Below are 20,018 nucleotides of genomic sequence, written 5' to 3'. Positions count from 1 at the left end.
GCATAAGTCTGCAGCATTCTTTTTTTTTTTTTGGCTGTATAACATCCCATAGGCTAGTGAACCATGTGCTTTGTTTAATGAGTCCACGTAGTGAAGGGCCTTCCATGTTTCTGGACTTTTTCCTTCCTCTGCACGTGCACAGGTGTCCATTAAGAAATGGACATACTGGGAACCCTTGCTCTTTGTAATTTTTTTGGCACCAGGGATTGAACCCAGGAGCACTTTACCACTAAGCCACATCCCCAACCCTTTTTATTTTTATTTTGAGATAGAGTCTTAAGTTGCTTAGGGCCTCACTGAGTTGCTGTGGCTGACCTCGAACTTGCAGTCTTCCTGCCTCAGCCTCTTGAATCACTAGGATTCCAGGTGTGCACCACCATGCCCAGTGCCTTACTCATTTTGAGTAGAATTTTTTCAATTGTTCCTTCAGTTTTGTGATGTGGTACAGGATGTTACCTTTTAAAAGTAGCATATGCCTTTTGTCAAAATGACATCCTCTTAACTTCCTCAGTGCATTTAAACACCCTGAGGGTCTCAAACAGAACATGCCCAGCCCCCAACTCGGCACTGCCTTCCCGGCCACCTTGCTCATTGTGCCTCTCTGGAACTACTTCTTCCACTTCTGAAGGGCCAGGAATGGTTCCCTGCTACCCAGTCGCCTTCTCTCTCTTTGGCGTCCCCATTCTCAGTGGCCTGTGCGCTGTCCTCTTACCAGTCTTTCCCTGTTTTCCTAGGTACCGCATCCTGAATCCCAGTGCCATCCCAGACGACACCTTCATGGACAGCAGAAAAGCCACAGAGAAGCTGCTGGGCTCACTGGACATTGACCATACCCAATACCAGTTTGGCCACACCAAGGTCCAGGTTCACTGGAGTTGGGGTCGATCGTGGGTGTGGGGTCACACTGGGCAGGAGTCACACCTGGCTGCCCCCTCCACCCCCAGGTATTCTTCAAGGCTGGGCTTCTAGGTGTCCTGGAGGAGCTCCGAGACCAACGCCTGGCCAAGGTGCTGACGCTGCTGCAGGCACGGAGCCGGGGCCGCCTCATGCGACTTGAGTACCAGCGTATGCTGGGAGGCAGGTGGGTGTGAGAGAAGGGATGGGGACAGGATGTAGGCTCTATAAGCCCTGTCATGCTGCCTTGTGGTCAGGTTACCCTCCCTGTGGCTTGTTGGGGTGAGGATCTGTTCTGTGCCCCCAAACACCCAGCCTCCACTTCCATGCCTCAGAATTTGAGAGCACCCACCACTCCACTGCGTGCCACTGGAGTCAGGGCTTGGAGGGGTGATAATGGCTTTCAGTGTTTTCCAGGCCTCAGGACAGATACCTTATTTGCATTTTCTTGACTAAAGTTTGAGGCAGTCTTAAGAGGTAGGTGCTGTGATCGCCTCCACCCCTCAGTCAGATCCAGTAAAGACCCAGTGAGTGCTGGGCATAAGCCTAGGCAGCAGACCCCCACAGCCTGGTGGCTGAGCCCCCTCTGCTGTCTTCAAGCACTGGACATGTGGGCCTCAAGAGTGCCTCCAGGAGGCAGACCTGTGGGGCCTGCTCCCTCAACTTCACCCCTAACCCAGAGGCATTAGGACCCACTCCAGAGGATCATCAGGAAGACTAGATGTGGTAACACGGTCTTAGTGGGAGGCCAAGGGTAGGTGCTCAAGAAACTTTAGTCACCCCTTGAAGTGGGCAGTCGTGGGCCTGTTTCACGGGCTGCCTCTCCCCAGGGATGCCCTGTTCACCATCCAGTGGAACATCCGTGCCTTCAACGCTGTCAAGAATTGGTCATGGATGAAGCTCTTCTTCAAGATGAAGCCACTCTTGCGCTCAGCACAGGCTGAGGAGGAGTTGGCGGCCCTGCGAGCAGAGCTGCGGGGGCTTCGAGGGGCACTCGCTGCTGCTGAGGCTAAGCGCCAGGAGCTAGAAGAGACTCACGTCAGTGTCACCCAGGAGAAGAATGACCTGGCCTTGCAGCTACAGGCAGTGAGTGGTGGTGGGGTAGGAGGAGGACGAGGAAGTCCCCTTGATGACTCGGTGTCTCCTGGCACTTTGAGAACCCCAGGCTTTTCTGAAGGAACACCCACAAGATCCAGAGCCAGGGTGGCCCTGGAATGCTCCGGCTGCTCAGGTCTTACCTGGATCTGTCTTCCTACTCTGAAGGCGCCATCTGATGAGGCTGTGGCTTGTGTTCATACCCAGCCCCCATCTGCAGGCCTTGTCTGTCTGTGTCCTAAAGCCCTCACCCCCAGTATCCCCTGAAGCCACAGGTGGTAGGTGACAGGCCTTAACCACAGGTAGGGACCAAAGGTCTGGAAACTCCCCAGGTCCACAGAGCAGACTGTCCTTCCTTCCACACAGTTTTAGTATTGCTTGTGTGCCAGCCCTGGAGGTACTTGTGGTCATCACTAGGGCTGGAGATGGTTATGCAGCCAGGCAGCCAGGAAACAGGAAAGGATGTCTGAGCCCCTTCAGGAATAGTCTCCAGGAGCCCCTCTGTAGCCATGCAGGGCTCCACATGTCTGCCACTGCCCAACCCGCCCCTCAAGACCTCAGCCCAGCGCATGGGTGTGGGCAGTGGGCTTTCCTCCTAGAGCGCTTCTTAGGCCTCTCCATGGATTGCCCCAGCCTGTCTAATGTTACTTTCTTCATGGTGCCACTTCTGCCCCTTTCCCCACTCGGGCCAAGAGCAGGTCAAGGCATTGGTTCTTGGCCCAGTCAAGTGTGGGTGTCAAACCTTTGCATAGACAAACCAATGGCCTGGCTTGGTGTCCCTCAGCTGACCCTGAGTCAGCTTGGCTTCACTCTCTGTGTCCCCTCCAGGAGCAGGAGAACCTGGCAGATGCTGAGGAGCGCTGCCACCTGCTGATCAAATCCAAGGTGCAGCTGGAGGCAAAGGTGAAGGAGCTGAATGAGCGACTGGAGGATGAGGAGGAGGTGAACGCCGACCTGGCTGCTCGCCGGCGTAAGCTGGAGGATGAATGCACAGAGCTCAAGAAGGACATTGATGACCTGGAGCTGACTCTGGCCAAGGCTGAGAAAGAAAAGCAAGCCACTGAGAACAAGGTATGGGCAGGGTCAGCTATGGGGCAGGGCCTCAGCCTGGGGACTGAAGGGGACCAGGCAGCTGCAGGTCCCCCTCCTGACTCTCTGTTGGGCCTCTATTGTGTAACCTGGAGCAGGTAACTAACTGCCTCTTATGGGCCTCAGTTTCCTCATCTGTCAGATGAGAGTAACAGAACTTGCCTTAGTAGGGTAGCCTAGGGTTCAGCATGTAAATGGCCTTCACTTAAGGGCTCCACACACTGGAAGCTCAGCAAATGCTAATAATTTTCATCCAGCCAGGACCACTTGATCCTGGAGGGCAGGAACCCATACCCGCCCCTCACATCCCCCATGTGGCTTTTATCACGAATGCTTACAATGGTGGTTCACAGCACTGGGAGTACTGCCTTTATTTATACAGGGGAGCTGGGGTGGAGGATGTTTGTTAAAGTTCTCACAGGTGCTTAGGACTAGGCCAGGACTAACTTGAACACACACCAGTCTCTGGCACTGTGCTCAGGGCTCAGTGAGCTTCACCCATTAATTCCTCCACTCACCCTGAGGAAGGCTCACAGTGTAGTGACTCGCCTGAGCTCTCAGCAGGAAGGGGCAGTTGCTCTCACCTGCTGGGTGGTGGCTGCTGAGACCAGAGTATTGGGAGGGATTTCCCCTTGGTGACTCTGGCCCTGGCATAGGTGAAGAACCTGACGGAAGAAATGGCCACGTTGGATGAATCAGTGGCCCGGTTGACCAAGGAGAAGAAGGCATTGCAGGAGGCTCACCAGCAGGCGCTGGGCGACCTACAGGCTGAGGAGGACCGCGTGAGTGCGCTGGCCAAGGCCAAGCTGCGGCTGGAGCAGCAGGTGGAGGATGTGAGTTAGAGCTGCTCAGGAGTCATGGGGTTGGTGGGCAAGTAGTGGCTGGCTTGAGGCTGAGCCCCACCCTGCTCCACAGCTGGAGTGCTCCTTGGAGCAGGAGAAGAAGCTGCGCATGGACACGGAGCGGGCCAAGCGCAAGCTCGAGGGCGACCTGAAGCTGACACAGGAGGCAGTGACGGACACTACCCAGGACAAGCAGCAGCTGGAGGAGAAGCTCAAGAAGTAGGTATGGGGCCTGACCAGGTCCTTCCCTTCTGGATCTATTAGTCTTGTTACTATGGAAGTTCAGTGAATGTGGGGTTGGGGTTGAGAAATGGGTCACCAGGGCAGGGGTAGTGTCCTGTGGTTCAGGGATGAGAGCAGCAAGTGCACAGGAATGTGGCCACTTAGAGTCTCAGGGAAGGAGGTTGCTTGGAGGTTATGGGGCCCAGGCAGGTGAATGACAGGGCCTGAGCTGGCTCATCCCACCCTGTGCTCCCAGGAAGGACTCAGAGCTGAGTCAGCTGAACCTGCGGGTGGAAGATGAGCAGCTCCTGGGTGCCCAGCTGCAGAAGAAGATCAAGGAGCTGCAGGTGCGAGGGGAGGGTGGGCAGGCAGGCCAGGCCCAGGTCAGAGGCCCACCAGCTGATGTCGCCACCTATCTACCCACCTAGGCACGGGCTGAAGAGCTGGAGGAAGAGCTGGAGGCTGAACGTGCAGCCAGGGCCCGGGTGGAAAAGCAGCGGGCAGAAGCGGCTCGGGAGCTGGAAGAGCTGAGTGAGCGACTTGAGGAAGCTGGTGGTGCCTCAGCTGGGCAGCGTGAGGGCTGCCGCAAGCGTGAGGCTGAGCTGGGCCGGCTTCGGCGGGAACTGGAGGAGGCAGCACTGAGGCATGAGGCCACAGTGGCTGCCCTGCGGCGTAAGCAGGCAGATGGCGCAGCTGAGCTGGGAGAACAGGTGGACAGCTTGCAGCGGATACGGCAAAAACTGGAAAAGGAGAAGAGCGAGCTGCGCATGGAGGTGGACGATCTGGGTGCCAGTGTGGAGACGCTGGCCCGAGGCAAGGTATCAGCCTTCTTCCTCACTCTGACCTCTGATCCCTGGCCACCCCATGACCCCACAACAGCCTTCACCCTGAATCTGACCCTGGACCCATTAACCTAGCATCCAACCCTGACTCTTCATCACTATTCTGATGGTTCCAGAACATGTGACCCAGCTTCCAATTCTCACCTCAGACCCTTGACCCAACAGTAGTTATGACCCCCAGCCTTTGACTCCTGAACTCAACTAATACCTGTCCTGATTCTGCTGTTCTGAACCCAGCACCTGACTTTGACCCATGAGCTTTTGACTTCTGGTGATTGTTATCCTTAGCTGACACCAATCTAGTATCCAATGTTCACCCGACCCGTTTGCTTTGGGATTGGTCCAGCCCTCTCACTCTGAGTCCTTAGTTAAGCTATGAGCCTAGCAATAGAACCCCTGACCCTGAATGTGGGTCTTTGGTCTCCCCTTGATTCCTGGGCCCATATCTAGCTTTCCAGTTCCTGATCCCAGGTCCCAGTCTCTGACTGGAAGCTCCAGATCCCTGCCCTCAGGTGCACAAACTTGTCTTGATCCCTGACTCTGGGTCCCAGGCCAGCGCAGAGAAGCTGTGCAGGGCCTATGAGGATCAGCTAAGTGAGGCCAAGATCAAGGTGGAGGAGCTGCAGCGGCAACTGGTGGATGTGAACACCCAGCGTGGGCGACTACAGACGGAGAATGGTGAGGTCAGGGTTCAGCCGGGCCACACTGGGTGTGACCTAGGTACTGCCCCTTACCCACCTGACCTGTCTGCTTGCCCTTTGCTTGTAGGGGAGCTGGGCCGCCTGCTGGAAGAGAAGGAGTCTCTGATCAGCCAGCTGAGCCGTGGGAAGGCCTCAGCTGCCCAGAGCCTGGAGGAACTGCGGAGGCAGCTAGAGGAAGAAAGCAAGGTGAGCTGGTGCCAGTGATCATAGAATGGGCAGCTGGATGCTGTGGCCATCAGCATGGACTGATGATGAGGCCCGGATGTCCCTGCAGGCCAAGAGTGCGCTGGCCCATGCTGTGCAGGCTTTGCGGCATGACTGTGACCTCCTGCGGGAACAGCATGAGGAGGAAGCTGAGGCCCAGGCTGAGATGCAGCGGTTGCTGTCCAAGGCCAATGCTGAGGTGGCCCAGTGGAGGAGCAAGTATGAGGCAGATGCCATCCAGAGGACTGAGGAGCTGGAGGAGGCCAAGTGAGCATCTGGTGGCCAGGCCATCACATTTATGCCTGTGCCTTGGGGCCAGCAGGGGGTGAGGGGAGATGCTAGGTCCTTTCTTCTGCTGGCCTCCTCCCTCCATAGTCCACACACTATCTGATCCATGGCCCAGAAAGAAGCTGGCCCTGCGGCTGCAAGAGGCAGAAGAAGGTGTAGAGGCCGCAAATGCCAAGTGTTCATCGCTGGAGAAGGCCAAGCTGCGGCTGCAGACGGAGTCAGAGGATGTGACCCTGGAGCTGGAGCGGGCGACCTCAGCAGCTGCTGCCCTGGACAAGAAGCAGCGGCACTTGGAGAGGGCCCTGGAGGAGCGTCGGCGGCAGGAGGAGGAGATGCAGCGGGAGCTGGAGGCAGCACAGAGGGAGGCCCGTGGCCTAGGCACAGAGCTCTTTCGGCTGCGCCATAGCCATGAGGAGGCGCTTGAGGCCCTGGAAACACTCAAGCGGGAGAACAAGAACCTACAGGGTAGGACATGGACTTGGAAGCACCTTAGGGTCACCCTTGGAATTAAAAGTGAAGAAAGTGACCTGGGTTGGGGTGTGAGCCTGGGGTGGCCCTTCAACACTCTCTCCATTCTGCAGAGGAGATCAGTGACCTCACAGACCAGGTCAGCCTTAATGGGAAGAGCATCCAGGAACTAGAAAAAGCCAAGAAGGCACTGGAAGGGGAGAAGAGTGAGTTGCAGGCAGCACTGGAGGAGGCTGAGGTCAGGACTGGCTGCAGGGATGGGTGGATGCTGACTGGTCTCTTCCTGCTTCCTGACCACTTACCCCTGGCCTCCACCCTGTACTGCCTACTCTGCATTCCCAGGGGGCCCTAGAATTGGAGGAGACTAAGACGCTGCGGATCCAGCTGGAGCTGTCCCAGGTCAAGGCAGAAGTAGACCGAAAGCTGGCGGAAAAGGATGAGGAGTGCACTAACTTGAGGTCTGGTACCTCTCCTCCTGGCCTCCTGAGAGTGGAGCGATGATGGAAGGCAGGGTTGCTATGCTCATGGTAGCACACTGGCACAGACATCTAGTCTGACACTGCCACATGGCTTTCTCAGGTTGGGGTGGTTCTCCCCATTCTAGAAGTGAACCTCCATGAGGCTAAAGTATGCCCGAGATCACACAGTGGAGTAGAGCCAGAGTTCAGTCCATGTATTTCAGGGCCTCCCTTGTTTTGGTGGACAACAGGCAGCCACGATGGGCTTTACAACAGGGAGGGACACCTGTTCCCCAAATGGGTTCCTATCTCCAAGGGTCCTTAGGTATTTGCGAGCGCATGCTCTGTACCTGCCTCTCCATGAGCCAAGCCTGCCCTTCATCCTGCCTCCCACAGGCGAAACCATCAGCGCGCAGTGGAGTCTCTACAGGCCTCCCTGGATGCAGAGACCCGAGCCCGAAACGAGGCACTGCGGCTTAAGAAGAAGATGGAGGGTGACCTCAATGACCTGGAGCTGCAGCTGGGCCATGCCACCCGCCAGGCCATGGAGGCACAGGCAGCGACGCGACTGCTGCAGGCCCAACTCAAGGAGGAACAGGCAGGGCGTGATGAGGAGCATCGGCTGGCTGCTGAGCTCCGCGAGCAGGCCCAGGCCCTGGAGCGCCGCGCAGCATTGTTGGCTGCAGAGCTGGAAGAGCTGCGGGCTGCCCTGGAACAGGGCGAGCGCAGCCGGCGCCTGGCAGAGCAGGAACTGTTGGAGGCCACTGAGCGCCTCAATCTCCTGCATTCACAGGTGGGGTTGGGACAAGGATGTCCACAAGGATTGTGGGGAGCAGGGCAGGGGCCTGCTAGCAAGCTGAGACTCTGCCTCCCCACAGAACACAGGGCTTCTGAACCAGAAAAAGAAGCTAGAGGTGGACTTGGCCCAGCTGAGTGGGGAGGTAGAGGAGGCTGCCCAGGAGCGACGGGAGGCTGAGGAGAAGGCCAAAAAGGCCATCACCGATGTGAGACTGGGCCAGGACTCTGTGGGGTCAGGGGTAGAGCAGAGGCCAAAGGAGCTTCCCTGGGGCTGGTCCTTTCCTGACCATGCTACCTCCTCCCTCATAGGCGGCCATGATGGCTGAGGAGCTAAAGAAGGAGCAGGACACAAGTGCACACCTAGAACGGATGAAGAAGACTCTGGAACAGACAGTGCGGGAGCTGCAGGCACGCCTTGAGGAGGCCGAACAGGCTGCCCTCCGGGGTGGGAAGAAGCAGGTGCAGAAGCTGGAGGCCAAGGTGTGTGTAGGCCCCTAGTCCTTCCCCAGCAGGGTGGGTGGGCAGGTGGCTGAGAACTGCCAGCAAGCAGGTCCACCCTGTCTGCAGGTGCGGGAGCTGGAGGCCGAGCTTGATGCAGAGCAGAAGAAGCATGCTGAGGCCCTCAAGGGGGTGCGCAAACATGAGCGCCGGGTCAAGGAACTTGCATACCAGGTGGGTGATGGGCCCATCCTGTTGGGCAGCCCTGGAGCTGGCCCAGTCCAGGCAACCCCTGAGTCCCCTTTGCCTGCTCAGGCCGAGGAGGACAGGAAGAACCTGGCTCGCATGCAGGACCTGGTAGACAAACTGCAGAGCAAGGTCAAGAGCTACAAGCGACAGTTTGAGGAGGCGGTAAGTACACCAGGGTCTGGGAACACGGGAGACTAGTCAGAGGCCAGGGTGACCCAATTTCAACTGTGGTCTTGGGGTCAGGTGAGACATCAGCAGTAGGCTGTCCTATTCTCTGAGTGCAGTGACCACCTGCTCCCCACAGGAAGAGAATTTCCTGAAAGCTCCAGAAGAGACTAGACCAAACTGTCCAGGCTTGCCTCTGATGGGCAGGTTGGCACTCAGGCACCTCCTGAAGTAGTCTCCACTTCCTTCTTCCTGCTGTGGTTCCTGGTGATGAGGGAGGCTGGTGGTAGGTAGAGTAGAAGACCAGGAGAAGCCAGTTCCTTCTGGGAATGGGATGGGGACCAGAATGACCATTTGTTACTACCAAAGGGGAACCAAGGCCCTATGTAACCCCCAGGAACAGCAGGCTAGCACCAACCTGGCTAAGTATCGCAAGGCCCAGCACGAGCTGGATGATGCAGAGGAGCGGGCAGACATGGCAGAGACCCAGGCCAACAAGCTGCGAGCGCGGACCCGGGATGCCCTGGGCCCCAAGGTGAGGGGTCCGATGGCCCACTGCCTTCCATCGGGCGTGTGGGTTGGGGGTGGGAGGTGGTGCAGCTCACTCATCCTCCCTCACCTCTTAGCACAAGGAGTGAGAACCTGTCTCGAGCCCCTGAGCTATGAAGAGGGACACCTGTTGTCCTGTGGTTTCTTCACCCCCTTTGGCTGACAATCCAACATCCCCCAACATCCCCTAAGCCCTGGACCACCCTGAATAAAGACCATCTTTGCAGTCACAGCTATTGTCCTCATTTCTCGGGGGTTCAGTGGAAGGGAACACAGTCTCATGGACAAAGTCAGGTCCACATCAGTCATTTAAAATAAAGTTCTTTAATAGTCTCCATTTACTTGGTTTATTTGCTGTTAATAAATTGGCAACACAGGAGGGGCCAAGGGTGAGCTCCTAGCCAAGCTCCTGTGTCTGGGCTCAGGCAGGAGATGCTGCTCTGGGGCAGGGCAGGCACAGCCACCCTGTGCCCCAAGGGATGGGGAGAAAAGGCCCCCTAACTTCTGGAGGAAGCCCCTGGGATGAACACAGCGGCCAATGAGCAAACAGAACCAGAGGAGCTGAAGGAAGACGAGGGAAGGACAGATGGGTAGGCCTGGGGGAAGGCAGCATTCTCTGGTATCCCCACCCCTGTCCTCAGGAGCCTCTGCCTGAGGACAGGGGAGGCTTGGCTCATACATGGGTGACCTTGTCTTCCCTCCTTATCCCAGGACTGCCAGCCAAGAGACCGGGCAGGAGCTCAGACAGAGCTCTTTTCGTAAGTTTTCTTCCTCTGGGCAGGCCAAGAGTCCCAGGATTATGAGGGAAGGGTGGGCATGGTGCCCTGTCCTCATGTGAACTGTGAGGGAACTGAGGCTCCTCAATGACTGGGACCCTCAGATCCAGAGGCCCAGGGCTTCCAGGATGCTTCCTCCCACTGAGCCTGTGCCTGAAGACCTGGGTCAGGCAGGGAGGCAGGGGAGGGAAGGAACAGGCAGGGCGTGTGTGGCACATGTAGCCACGCTCACCGGCACTGGCCCTGGCCCAGTAGCCTCCCGAGGCCCCGCCCAAGGTCACTCCTCAGTGAAGTCCCTGTCTATGTCCATGTAGGGTTCCTCGATGTAGCTGACGAGGGCAGAAGGTGACTGGCGGTCTGGGTTCAACAGGATAGACACTGTCTCCTTCCAGTATGAGAAGCTGATGCAGGAACTCTGGGCAAAAAGAGAGGGGTTGGGGGTGTCTGGAGAATTCAGGCCTAGTCTAGCACCACAGGGGAGGAAAGGACACAAAAAACAGCCTGCCCCACAGCCCAGCTGAGAACTGTGCCCTGGATACTTCTCAGAAGCCCTGGGTCTGTATGCCCACTGCCCACTCACTCCAGGCCAGGGCACTCACATTTTCCAGGCAGGTGCTGTCCTTGTCCTTGTGCAGGTAATGCTGCTGCCAAAAGCGCAGCAGGTTGTGGAAGTTGTTGAGCAGGAAGCCGGGATACTTCTTGCTGTGCTCCATGCGCTGCAACAACCGTAGGTACAAGGGCAGCCGCTCTTTCCGCCGGGCCAGCATCAGGATCACCAGGCTGGTGTTGAGGCAACTGACATTCTCCTGCAAAGCCGCAGGCAGCTGGGCTGGGTGCATGCCAGCAGTCCCAGTGGCCTCTGGTGAACCTGCGCAGCCATGGGTCTCCCTCTGAGCTGCCCCTTCCCAAGCATCTTCCTACTCCCCGTGCCCACCCTGATGGCAACAATATCTGTCCTCATCTAGATCTTGGCTTGGGCATCACCTCTTCTGGAAACTTTGATCACCTAGCAGGGCTGGGTACACATACTAGGTACAATTGTCTCACTTCAGAACTTTCCACACTAGACTGGGTGTCCTGGGAGGGAGGTCTCAGGCTGTCTTGTTCATCAAGCATCCCCCACCTGGGGCCCAGCTTCTCTACATTGTTAGATGACAGAACAAGAGAATCACCTCTGATAGGTACTAGTATTGCCCCATTTTAGAAAACACAGGTGTGAGGTGTGGAGAAGGGACACAATTGGGGGCAATCTGGTCCAATTCCAAATAGCTGGAGGGGTGTAGATGTGGGACACTGGGGAAGAGCACTGACTGGAAGTTAAAAGAACATCGTGCCCATCTTGACTGTGCCCTGACTTTGTCTGTGAACTCAGGAAACTTGCTACCTCATTGTAGGCCCTTTTTGTAAACTGGGGCAGTGGGCAAAGCACTGCCAAGAGAGGCATTTCTAGAGCGAGGGTGAGAGAGAGAAATATGCTGCACTCCAGCAAGAGGGAATGGGTTCCAGCTCCCTTCTCTGACTGCCCTTCGGTGGGGCCTCTCACCTGGGTCAGTGTCTGCACGTGGATGATGTTGATGAGGCGGAAGAGAAAGGACATCTGGGTGGGCACCTGGGATATATAGGCGAGCAGGCGGCACTCAGACAGGACCTCAGCCACTGTGGAGGGAGGCACAGGGGTAGCAGCAGGCTCAGGTCTAGTGGCCAGGCCACCTATGCCTCTACTTGGGGCTCCCCTTGGGTCCTGACACTGCAGCCGGGAGCCTCTCACCAGAATAGCTATAAGAAAAGCTGCCTGTGTTCTCAGAGTCCCATCTGGTCCTTCAGAACCACACTCAGGAGCAGCCCTGTTCCCCAGCCTAGCACCACCCGTGGCTCCTCTCCACAGGACAGTGTGCATCCACAGGAAAGTAGACCCATGGTGCTAATTAAGAAAACCAGTGAAGGAAAGTTGCAATCATTTTCCAAAACTTCTAACTAGACTGGTTTCCCACATAGCACCACATGTCCTCCCACTGTCAAGATCACAGTGCATGTGAGCACCAAGCAAAGAGCAAACACACTATAGGGTAAGGGATGTGATGGCTGACTGTACCAAAGTCCATGTAGCCATTCCCGTAAAATAGATCCTTTAGGGGCAGAAACAGTAGGCAAATGGCTAAATTACCAAGGGTGCTGTTTTGTTTGTTTATTTTTTGTTTTGTTTTCTGGGCAATAGTGGGGGTTGAACCCAGGACCTCTTACTCATTAGGCAAGTGCTCAACCACTGAGTTACACCCCCCAGCCCTTTTTATTTTGAGACAGGGTTTTGCTAAGCTGCCCAGGCTGGCCTTGAATTTGTGATTCCTTGCCTCAGTTTGCTGGGTAGCTGAGATTATAGGTGCGTACCTCCACCCCCAGCACCAGGATGCTTCTTGCTATCAACAATGGTGACTGGGCTGGGGAGATAGCTCAGTTGGCAGAGTGCTTGCCTTACAAGCACAAGGCCCTGGGTTCAATCCCCAGCACCACAAAAACAAATAAACAAAAAACAAAAAACCAAAGGTGACTATCACAAGGGACAACTGTTTTTGGAGGGTGTGCTCACGAATTTGTGAGAATCTGCTGGATGCCACAGACTCTCCTAGGAAAAGCAAGCACATGTATGCACATAATCATAAACATGAACTCAGTGCACGCAATTCTAAGCGAGCCCTGCCCCAGTCACAGCTCCACTCCATGCCCACACTCAGGGAGAGAGATGGAAGGGGTACCACTCACCCCATCCCAGAAGAGGGAAGTGGGTTTTCTGGGGTTTTTTTTTGCATTTTGCTGGCCACAGTGGCTCTCCTCCTGTATCAAAGTGTTGTACATGCTCATCAAAGGAAACACAAATAACTGGGAAAAGTCAAAGCACCTGAGTCAATTAGCTGAGACCATCACCTTCCAAGCACCTTCTGTCTGGGGCAGCTGCTTCAATCATTCCATCTGCTGGCTGGAAGTCAGGCAACTAACCCCAATGCCGTTGCACTGCACCCATTTGCTTTGGAACCCTGACTTTTCCTCACCTTTCATGTCCACCTGGTTTTCGAATCGGTCCAGTGATAGAGTGACACAGCGTACTAACATGTTGGAGTCTACCAGGGAGCTGTTGATCTGCTTCAGGAACACCTGGAACTGGAGCAGAGACAGCACTCAGGCGAGGCAGTGGGTTGCTGGCCAAGCTGGCTGTGGCCCAGGGTGGGTAGTTGCCACCACAGACCTCAGTGATCCTCTATCCCAGCCCTGCTGCTTTATAGACAGGCAACCTGAGTGACCTGCTCTCTCTACCTGCTGCCGAGATTCTGAGGTCCACTTATCAGTGGTTCTGCCCCGAGGGTGCTGGCTCCTCTCACTTTTACTTCAGTTAGTCTCAACTGGGTCTGTCACACTCCAGGCTGCCTAACACTCCGGGCCAGTGCTCCATTCTGGGTCTCCCACTGCAGCCCCCACACTTCACACCTGCAGTTCCGGGGTCTGGCACACACTAGGTGCTAGCGAATGTCTGCTGAAGACTCCCACTGAATCCTAGCACTCTCCACTTAAAAACCCACACCAGGAGGACTATTGGATCAGGGCTCCAAGATAACTTAGTGGCAGTGCAGCAACACCACAGAGCAGAGGAGCCTCACCTTTGCATCTGTGTTGATGTATTTATTGAATCTCTTGAATGCATCAACGTTGAACTTCATCAGCTCCCCAAGGAGGTCAAAGTAGCTCTGGAGCACATCCCTTGATTTGCACTCGCTGTCCACAATGCAGTACAGGATGTGCTGGGGTGAGGAGGGGCACACAGTGAAGGTGTGGATACCATTGCCCTACACTAGTCTCCCACTGGGGCCTGGCATGGAGCTCAGACTACACATTTGCTTTAAGCAAGCATCCAGTTCTATGGAACCTATGGCCTTGTCTAGATTCTGAGGAGGCTGGTGGCTCCAAGGACAGGACCAGGCTGACATACCTCACCAGGAGGGGCAGGGGGTTGGGCATGTGGTACTTGCTTGCTCACAGCTGAAGCCTCTGACCTGCTGTGTGGTCACCAACATAGCCAGAGCTCTCTAGCTCCTGGGCAGTGGAGCCATCTCCAGATCTAACACTGGTCATTGCCCTAGCACTGAGGCCAGAGGCCAGAGTTTAAAAGCACAGGGCACATTTTGATTCCATGGGTGGTCTTTGTGTTTATACCAAAATAAGCAAATTTTTATCAAAAACATAAAGTCAACTCCTTGATAAAGTTTTCTAACAGTTAAAGTCTTTCAAAATTTTCTTGAAGTTATAATGATTTGGATCAATAAAACTTCTTTTCCATATGGATTTTACAATTCATGGGTTCTTGTCCATATTGATTTGTAAAAACCAATTATAACTGGCCATTACCCAATGAAGAAAAATTAGCTTTTAGTCAAAATCAAAATACCCTCAGGGTCAAAGGCTTTGCTGGGTAACTAGACTCTTACCCTCCTACAGAGTCACACACCAAGCCTTGGCATTGACCCTGAAGCACCATGGGGAAGCCACAGACAGAAACCCAGGGCAAGCCCTAGGAAAATCTGTGCTGGCATTTTAAAATGCTGAGATTTGGTCTGCTCCTGGTGAACTGCTTAGGGCTCAGAACAGAAGAGCAATGTGTGGGGCTGGGGAGGATGGCCACCCAGCACCCTGGCTTCTCCAGGCCATACCTCCAGAAGGCCTCGCTTCAGCAGGAACATCTGGTCTGCATAGGAGGTGGTCCCTCGGAGGAAACTCTCCACAGCTCGTGCTTGCCAAAACCTGCGACCCAAACGTTGACCCCCAGGCCCAGGTGGCTAAGCTGCCCTCTCCTGGCCCCAGTTCAAATCCCCAGGGGTTGGGAGATGTTTACTGACTTTTCATTTACTTACAGACATTTGCTGAATATCTACCAGGCTTTGGGCCTCACCCCAGGCCCCAGGGATACAGCAGTGACCAAGGGAATCCTTATTCTCATGGATGTTGACAGCTCAGTGAGGAATAGTCTTCTATAGGGTCTGTGTAGAAGGAGTTGTATCACAGAGAAGGTAGCATCTAGGAACAAAGAGCTGGCTGTTCCAGCAAGTCCCATGTGAAAATACTCCAGGCTTTGCCCTTTAGAATGGGAGGACATCAGAACTGGGAGCCAGGAATGGGTGTGGGAAGCACAAAGTATATGCAGACAGGCCACTGAGTTCACATGTTGGGCTGGTCTCGAGATGGCTGATGTTAACCAAATGGCCCAGAGGGCTCAGCTGGGATTCATGATAGGAAGTCTGGATTAGGAAGGCTGAGTGACAGGGTCTCACTTGGGGTGCAGCCTACTGACAGTTTCACACCCAGACCTTCTGGAATTCTTCCTGCATACATCCTTCGAGACTCGTCGCTGAGGGATTTGGGAACTTTAAGCAGGCCTGTCTGTGCCCACCCTCACCACCCCCCGGCAGGGGAAGAGCTTTCCTTTGCTCCCACAGCTCCTAGGACAGCACCCCACTCCATTCCTTTGCATGCTTCATGGAAATGGGTTTCTTTTAATGCCTGTTCCCCACAACCCCAGAGAATGCCACCCAGGCAAGGGTCTGTGTCCCATTTCTCTCCCTCCTTTCCAGCACCAGCACAGAAGAGGTACTTGGCAAATAAATGCCTGGTCACCTCTTGGCAGGCCCTGCAGGTCCACAGCAGGGCAGTTACTGACCTGCTGAGTCGCATAAGGCCAAAATGGCCATCAAGCCAGCTTCCCCAACAGTGATCACATCTCAAGGGTGGATGCTGGGGACTAAAGGTGGTGTTTCTAACATTTGGTTCCTGGGTCCCTCAGGAGTGACAGGTACCTATTATTAGGCTCACCTGAAAGAGGACTCAGCTGGTTCCTTCTTCATGACCTGCAGCAGACGAGTTAACAAGCCCCTCTTCCCATCACACACCAGACTCCTGATATAAAAAAAGAGCATTGGTGGCAGATCTGAGAGATTAACAGGGTCCTTGGGGTTGAATCACTCTGATGGCTTAGATGGTTAAAAAAAAAAAAAAAAAAAAAAAGACATTTCCAGGTCTGCAGGGTGTCCTCCTGCTCCACCTGGGTCCAGAGATCCCAAAGACTCCTGTGACCATCAACTGAAAGCCATGTGCTTCCCACTGCACCTCAGGCCAGCTTGCCTTCCTGAGACCTGCTGGTGAGAGACCTGAGCCACATGCAGAGCCAGATGGGGCTCAGAACTGCTAGAGGTAGGGTCATTTACACCACAAGTGGGTCTGAGGCCATGACAGATTCTGCCAGATGGGATAGAGTTCGTGCCAACAGGGTGGGGCCCAGGTGTTCCCAGCCCCAGGTTCAGTTCCATCTGGGCTGTGCATAAGGACTTGGCTTCTGTAATATGAAGCAAAGGTGGTAGGTGAGGAAATGACTCAGACCCATTGGTGGGGAAGACGATCAAGTTGGCAGGGGTCTTGACCCTTAAACTCCCTCTTCAAATATAGCAGCACTTCTTTTATCCCTGCAGACATTAGGGTAGGAACCCGAGTTCAATTTGACCTGAGTGAGTTTTGCCCTTCAATCCCTTCACAATAAGGCCCAAAAGTCATGGCTATGGCTGCTAGAAAAGGTCCACCCTCTTCTGGCTCCTATGACCCTTGTTACCCTGCTCCCAAAGCCAGACAAACAAAGTATAAAAGGATTTAACCCTCAGGACGGGAGGAAGGGGGGCTTCTGTTGCCCCGCGTGGCCAGCCATCACTAAGCAGGAAAGGTCCACATCAGCTTGAGTGCACACACGCATGTGACAAGGGGAGGGCAGATGCCCTTTGGCAGGTGACTTCTTGGAGCCTTTGTCCCTCATCTGTAAAGAGGAGGTCATGAGGGCACTCCCTCCTAGGGCTGCTGCAAGGCTGCAGCGAGAAAGTACAGGAGACCTGAGGAACTGCCAGGTACACAGAAGCTCTTGGGACATTATACCTACATGCAAGACAAGGTGAGTGTGTACACCTGTGTGCACAGCTGTGAGCTGAGGCACACTGGCAGCTGGAGGAATGTGGCCGAAGCCATGCTCACCTATACTCACCTGTCAGTGTTGAGAACGGCTTCCACTTCAGGGATATTGGCCTTGAGAGAGATGGCACTGAGTTCATTCAGTTCCTGGTTGTTGAGGAGCAGGTACTTATTCCTTAAACAAAAGGGTTGCAGGGGTGAAGGACAGAAGCTGGGGCTGCCCGTCAGCAATGTGCCAGGGCAGAAAGCCTCTGCCCATTTCCTGAGGGGAGAGGGAAACTGAGAACCCACAGGATGCCTCCTGCACAGGACCTTGCAACCCCGAGTGGCACTGTGCAGGAGGGCACTGAGGCCCTTTCTGTCTGCCACATCACTAAGGAGGCCCCGTCTCTTAGCAGCTCTAGGCTTTCCTGCTGCCCACTGAACACTTCTATCTGACTTCTTGAGACAACTGCACCTAGCATATCCAGTCATACCTGCTGCCTTCCTCACGCCTAGCCCTGCTGCAGTATTCCCAGAGGCCAGTCACATAGCAAAGGCCTGGCCGGGGTGACACACCTCCCACTCTCTCTCATTCAGCCTGAGTCTGGCACACAGTGCCAGTTTCCTAATCAGTCCTGCAGGAATCAAGCCTTCACACAGCTCCCCCAGAAGCCTTCAGCTGCATTTAACACTCCCTGACTTCCCACTGCTTGAGGACATAAAATATCCAGGGCTAAGAATGTGCCCCAAGACACTATGTGGCTCAGTCACTGACCACCTCCATCTGGTTACCATGTTTTTCTTGGCCATGCCACACTTCCTCCAGCAGGGGTTTCTGCATGGGCAGGGCACCTGGCTCAACCACACACCCTCCTGCATGACATTTACTACGACTGACCTTGCAGGCCTCAGCTGACAAGTTATTTCTGCAAAGAAGAATTCCTGAGCATCAGGTGGCCAGACAGCACTCCTGCCAGCCATCCTCTTACAGACGCATACTCCTTGCCTCCCACATAAAATGTTCATTGGCCAGCATACATCCATTTACTGGTGACATACTCTGATCAATGTCTAACCCCTTCCCAGCCTGTATTCTTCATGACAGGAGCCACAGATGTTTTCATTCATCGCTGTATCCCCTGATCCCTGCACACAAGTGCTGATTTAAGAGTCTGATGAAAACTAGGGATTCATTTTCTCAAACCAAACCAAAAACCCCATACACTTTTGTAACCTATCAGTGCCCTCAGTCAGAGCAACTCTCATGGGGTGCTCACACATGATGAGAGAAGTCGTAGAGGCCTGTGGGTCACATTTGTTCTTAGGCAAATGTTAGCTTATACAATGTTCTAAAAGAATTTAAACCACCATTTAAAAATCAGAGCCCCAGCACTGTAACAAAACAAAACAAAACACCAGGACCTTTTATATAAATGTTTTTCTTTTTTCTTTTTTTTGTACCAGGGATTGATTCCAGGGGATTGATTCTACCACTGAAATACATCCCCAGTCCTTTTTTATTATTTATTTATTTATTTTAATTAATTGATTGATTAATTAACATGGTCCTGGGGTTGAACCCAGGAACTCACACATGCTGGGCAAGTGCACTACCACCAAGCTACACCTCCAGTCTCTCTTTTTATTTTGAGACAAGGTCTTGCTAAGTTGTTAAGGCTGGCCTCAAACTTGCAAGCCTCCTGCCTCAGCCTCTCAAGCCACTGGGATTATAGGCATGAGCAACTGTGCTCAGTTTTCATTATGAATCTTAATTTCTGGCTTTCCTTGAGGGAAAAATCCAAAGTCAGCAACAGTGAAATCAGTTCTCTATACATGCACAGCTGCTGGGGCTGAGTGGCTGCCTGTCATTCCAGTTCACAAGTTTGCCATCACTATGCTAACTAACTAAGGTCAAGGGTTAGTTGCTATTCCTTCCTCCATTCACTATTATCCTTATAGCAGAAAATAACTTTCCTGTATATTTCCCATAAAAAGTTGAAAAATATAAAATGAGAGGACAGAACATATTCAAGAAAAAATGGGGAAAACACAAGGTAAAAAAATCTGCTGGCTTTGCCTGTCTGAGATCAGAGGACAGTTGGTAGAGAGATGTGTTGTTTCCAAGGGTAGGAAGGAGTGAATAATGTCTATCCCTACTTATTAGAGTGGCTCAGGGAAAGCTCTGCCCCTGGTGAGTCAAAAAGCAACTCATACTACAGGGTCAAAGAAGCGCAGCCACACTTGGTAACATGGAGGTGACAGAGGGCTCCCACATCCTCCTCCTGAGCAGACAGCAGCCACAGGACAAAGAGAGGTCTTTGGGACACAGCTGATAATTCTCTCTGCAGGGACACATACAAGTACTTATTCATGGTGTGTGTACTTACTCATGGTGGTCGCTGAAACTCTGGAGAAGTCTCAAAAAAATGGATCTTCAAGGTGATGTCCTAAATACATGTTTAAACCATAGTCATATTGTTTCTAATAAGAAAGGGCAATACCAGTCGTGAGCTACTGGGAGGCTGAGGCAGAAAGATCATGGGGGGGATGTGCTAGGAGTGATACTGGTAAATTGTATGGTTTATATTGTGTATTGTGTGCATATATGAATAAGTAACAACAAATTCCATCAGTATGTACAACTAGAATGCACCAATAAAAAAGTGTGGGGGGTGGGGGAAGGAGGAGGATCACTTGGGCCCAAGAGTTTGAGGATTGTGGACAACAATACAAAAACGCCCTATCCAAAAGAAAAGAGACTCTGGTGAGACTCTGGCATGCCACTCTGCTTTTGAGCTTCGGTCCTCACCCACAATGAGGACTTTTCTTTATTAGAAGAAACCATCTATTAGATCTCAACATCTAACCAATGGCAAATTTAATTAATGTAGACCCTTCCTTCTAAAAATCTCACATATTGAATTTTAAAAATCACCAAAATACTTTTAAATGTGAGACTAAGTTCATAACT

General features: G+C 53.5%; 2 protein-coding genes across 5 annotated transcripts in view; one reads left to right on the top strand and one right to left on the bottom strand.

Moving 5' to 3' along the window:
* The window catches only part of Myh7b (myosin heavy chain 7B), a 41,007-nt gene extending 31,381 nt beyond the window's left edge, over positions 1–9,626 (top strand). For 2 of the 4 annotated variants that reach the window (XM_047540917.1, XM_047540918.1), the window contains exons 23-43: positions 735–858; positions 945–1,081; positions 1,725–1,980; positions 2,818–3,060; positions 3,735–3,911; positions 3,994–4,139; positions 4,399–4,489; positions 4,571–4,960; positions 5,536–5,662; positions 5,753–5,871; positions 5,960–6,156; positions 6,293–6,642; positions 6,759–6,883; positions 6,988–7,103; positions 7,500–7,896; positions 7,982–8,107; positions 8,211–8,381; positions 8,469–8,573; positions 8,655–8,750; positions 9,151–9,288; positions 9,380–9,626. In XM_047540917.1, the coding sequence (XP_047396873.1) occupies positions 735–858; positions 945–1,081; positions 1,725–1,980; positions 2,818–3,060; positions 3,735–3,911; positions 3,994–4,139; positions 4,399–4,489; positions 4,571–4,960; positions 5,536–5,662; positions 5,753–5,871; positions 5,960–6,156; positions 6,293–6,642; positions 6,759–6,883; positions 6,988–7,103; positions 7,500–7,896; positions 7,982–8,107; positions 8,211–8,381; positions 8,469–8,573; positions 8,655–8,750; positions 9,151–9,288; positions 9,380–9,391 (3,643 nt within the window). In that variant the 3' untranslated portion in view covers positions 9,392–9,626. The remainder of the gene's footprint in view (positions 1–734; positions 859–944; positions 1,082–1,724; positions 1,981–2,817; positions 3,061–3,734; positions 3,912–3,993; positions 4,140–4,398; positions 4,490–4,570; positions 4,961–5,535; positions 5,663–5,752; positions 5,872–5,959; positions 6,157–6,292; positions 6,643–6,758; positions 6,884–6,987; positions 7,104–7,499; positions 7,897–7,981; positions 8,108–8,210; positions 8,382–8,468; positions 8,574–8,654; positions 8,751–9,150; positions 9,289–9,379) is intronic. The other 2 variants (XM_047540919.1, XM_047540920.1) reach the window with 1 other exon arrangement.
* Positions 9,608–20,018, bottom strand: part of Trpc4ap (transient receptor potential cation channel subfamily C member 4 associated protein) — a 73,654-nt gene continuing 63,243 nt past the window's right edge. Inside the window, 10 exon segments of the mRNA XM_047540921.1 lie at positions 9,608–10,493; positions 10,678–10,884; positions 11,622–11,734; positions 13,123–13,231; positions 13,726–13,866; positions 14,773–14,863; positions 15,929–16,012; positions 17,139–17,240; positions 19,435–19,472; positions 19,474–19,494. Of these exon segments, the coding sequence (XP_047396877.1) occupies positions 10,356–10,493; positions 10,678–10,884; positions 11,622–11,734; positions 13,123–13,231; positions 13,726–13,866; positions 14,773–14,863; positions 15,929–16,012; positions 17,139–17,240; positions 19,435–19,472; positions 19,474–19,494 (1,044 nt within the window). The 3' untranslated portion in view covers positions 9,608–10,355.

The sequence above is a fragment of the Sciurus carolinensis genome, chromosome 2 (assembly GCF_902686445.1).
Source record: "Sciurus carolinensis chromosome 2, mSciCar1.2, whole genome shotgun sequence".
Lineage (NCBI taxonomy): Eukaryota > Metazoa > Chordata > Mammalia > Rodentia > Sciuridae > Sciurus > Sciurus carolinensis.
The sequence above is the reverse complement of the archived record's forward strand: the minus strand, read 5'-3'. Positions and strand labels throughout refer to the sequence as shown.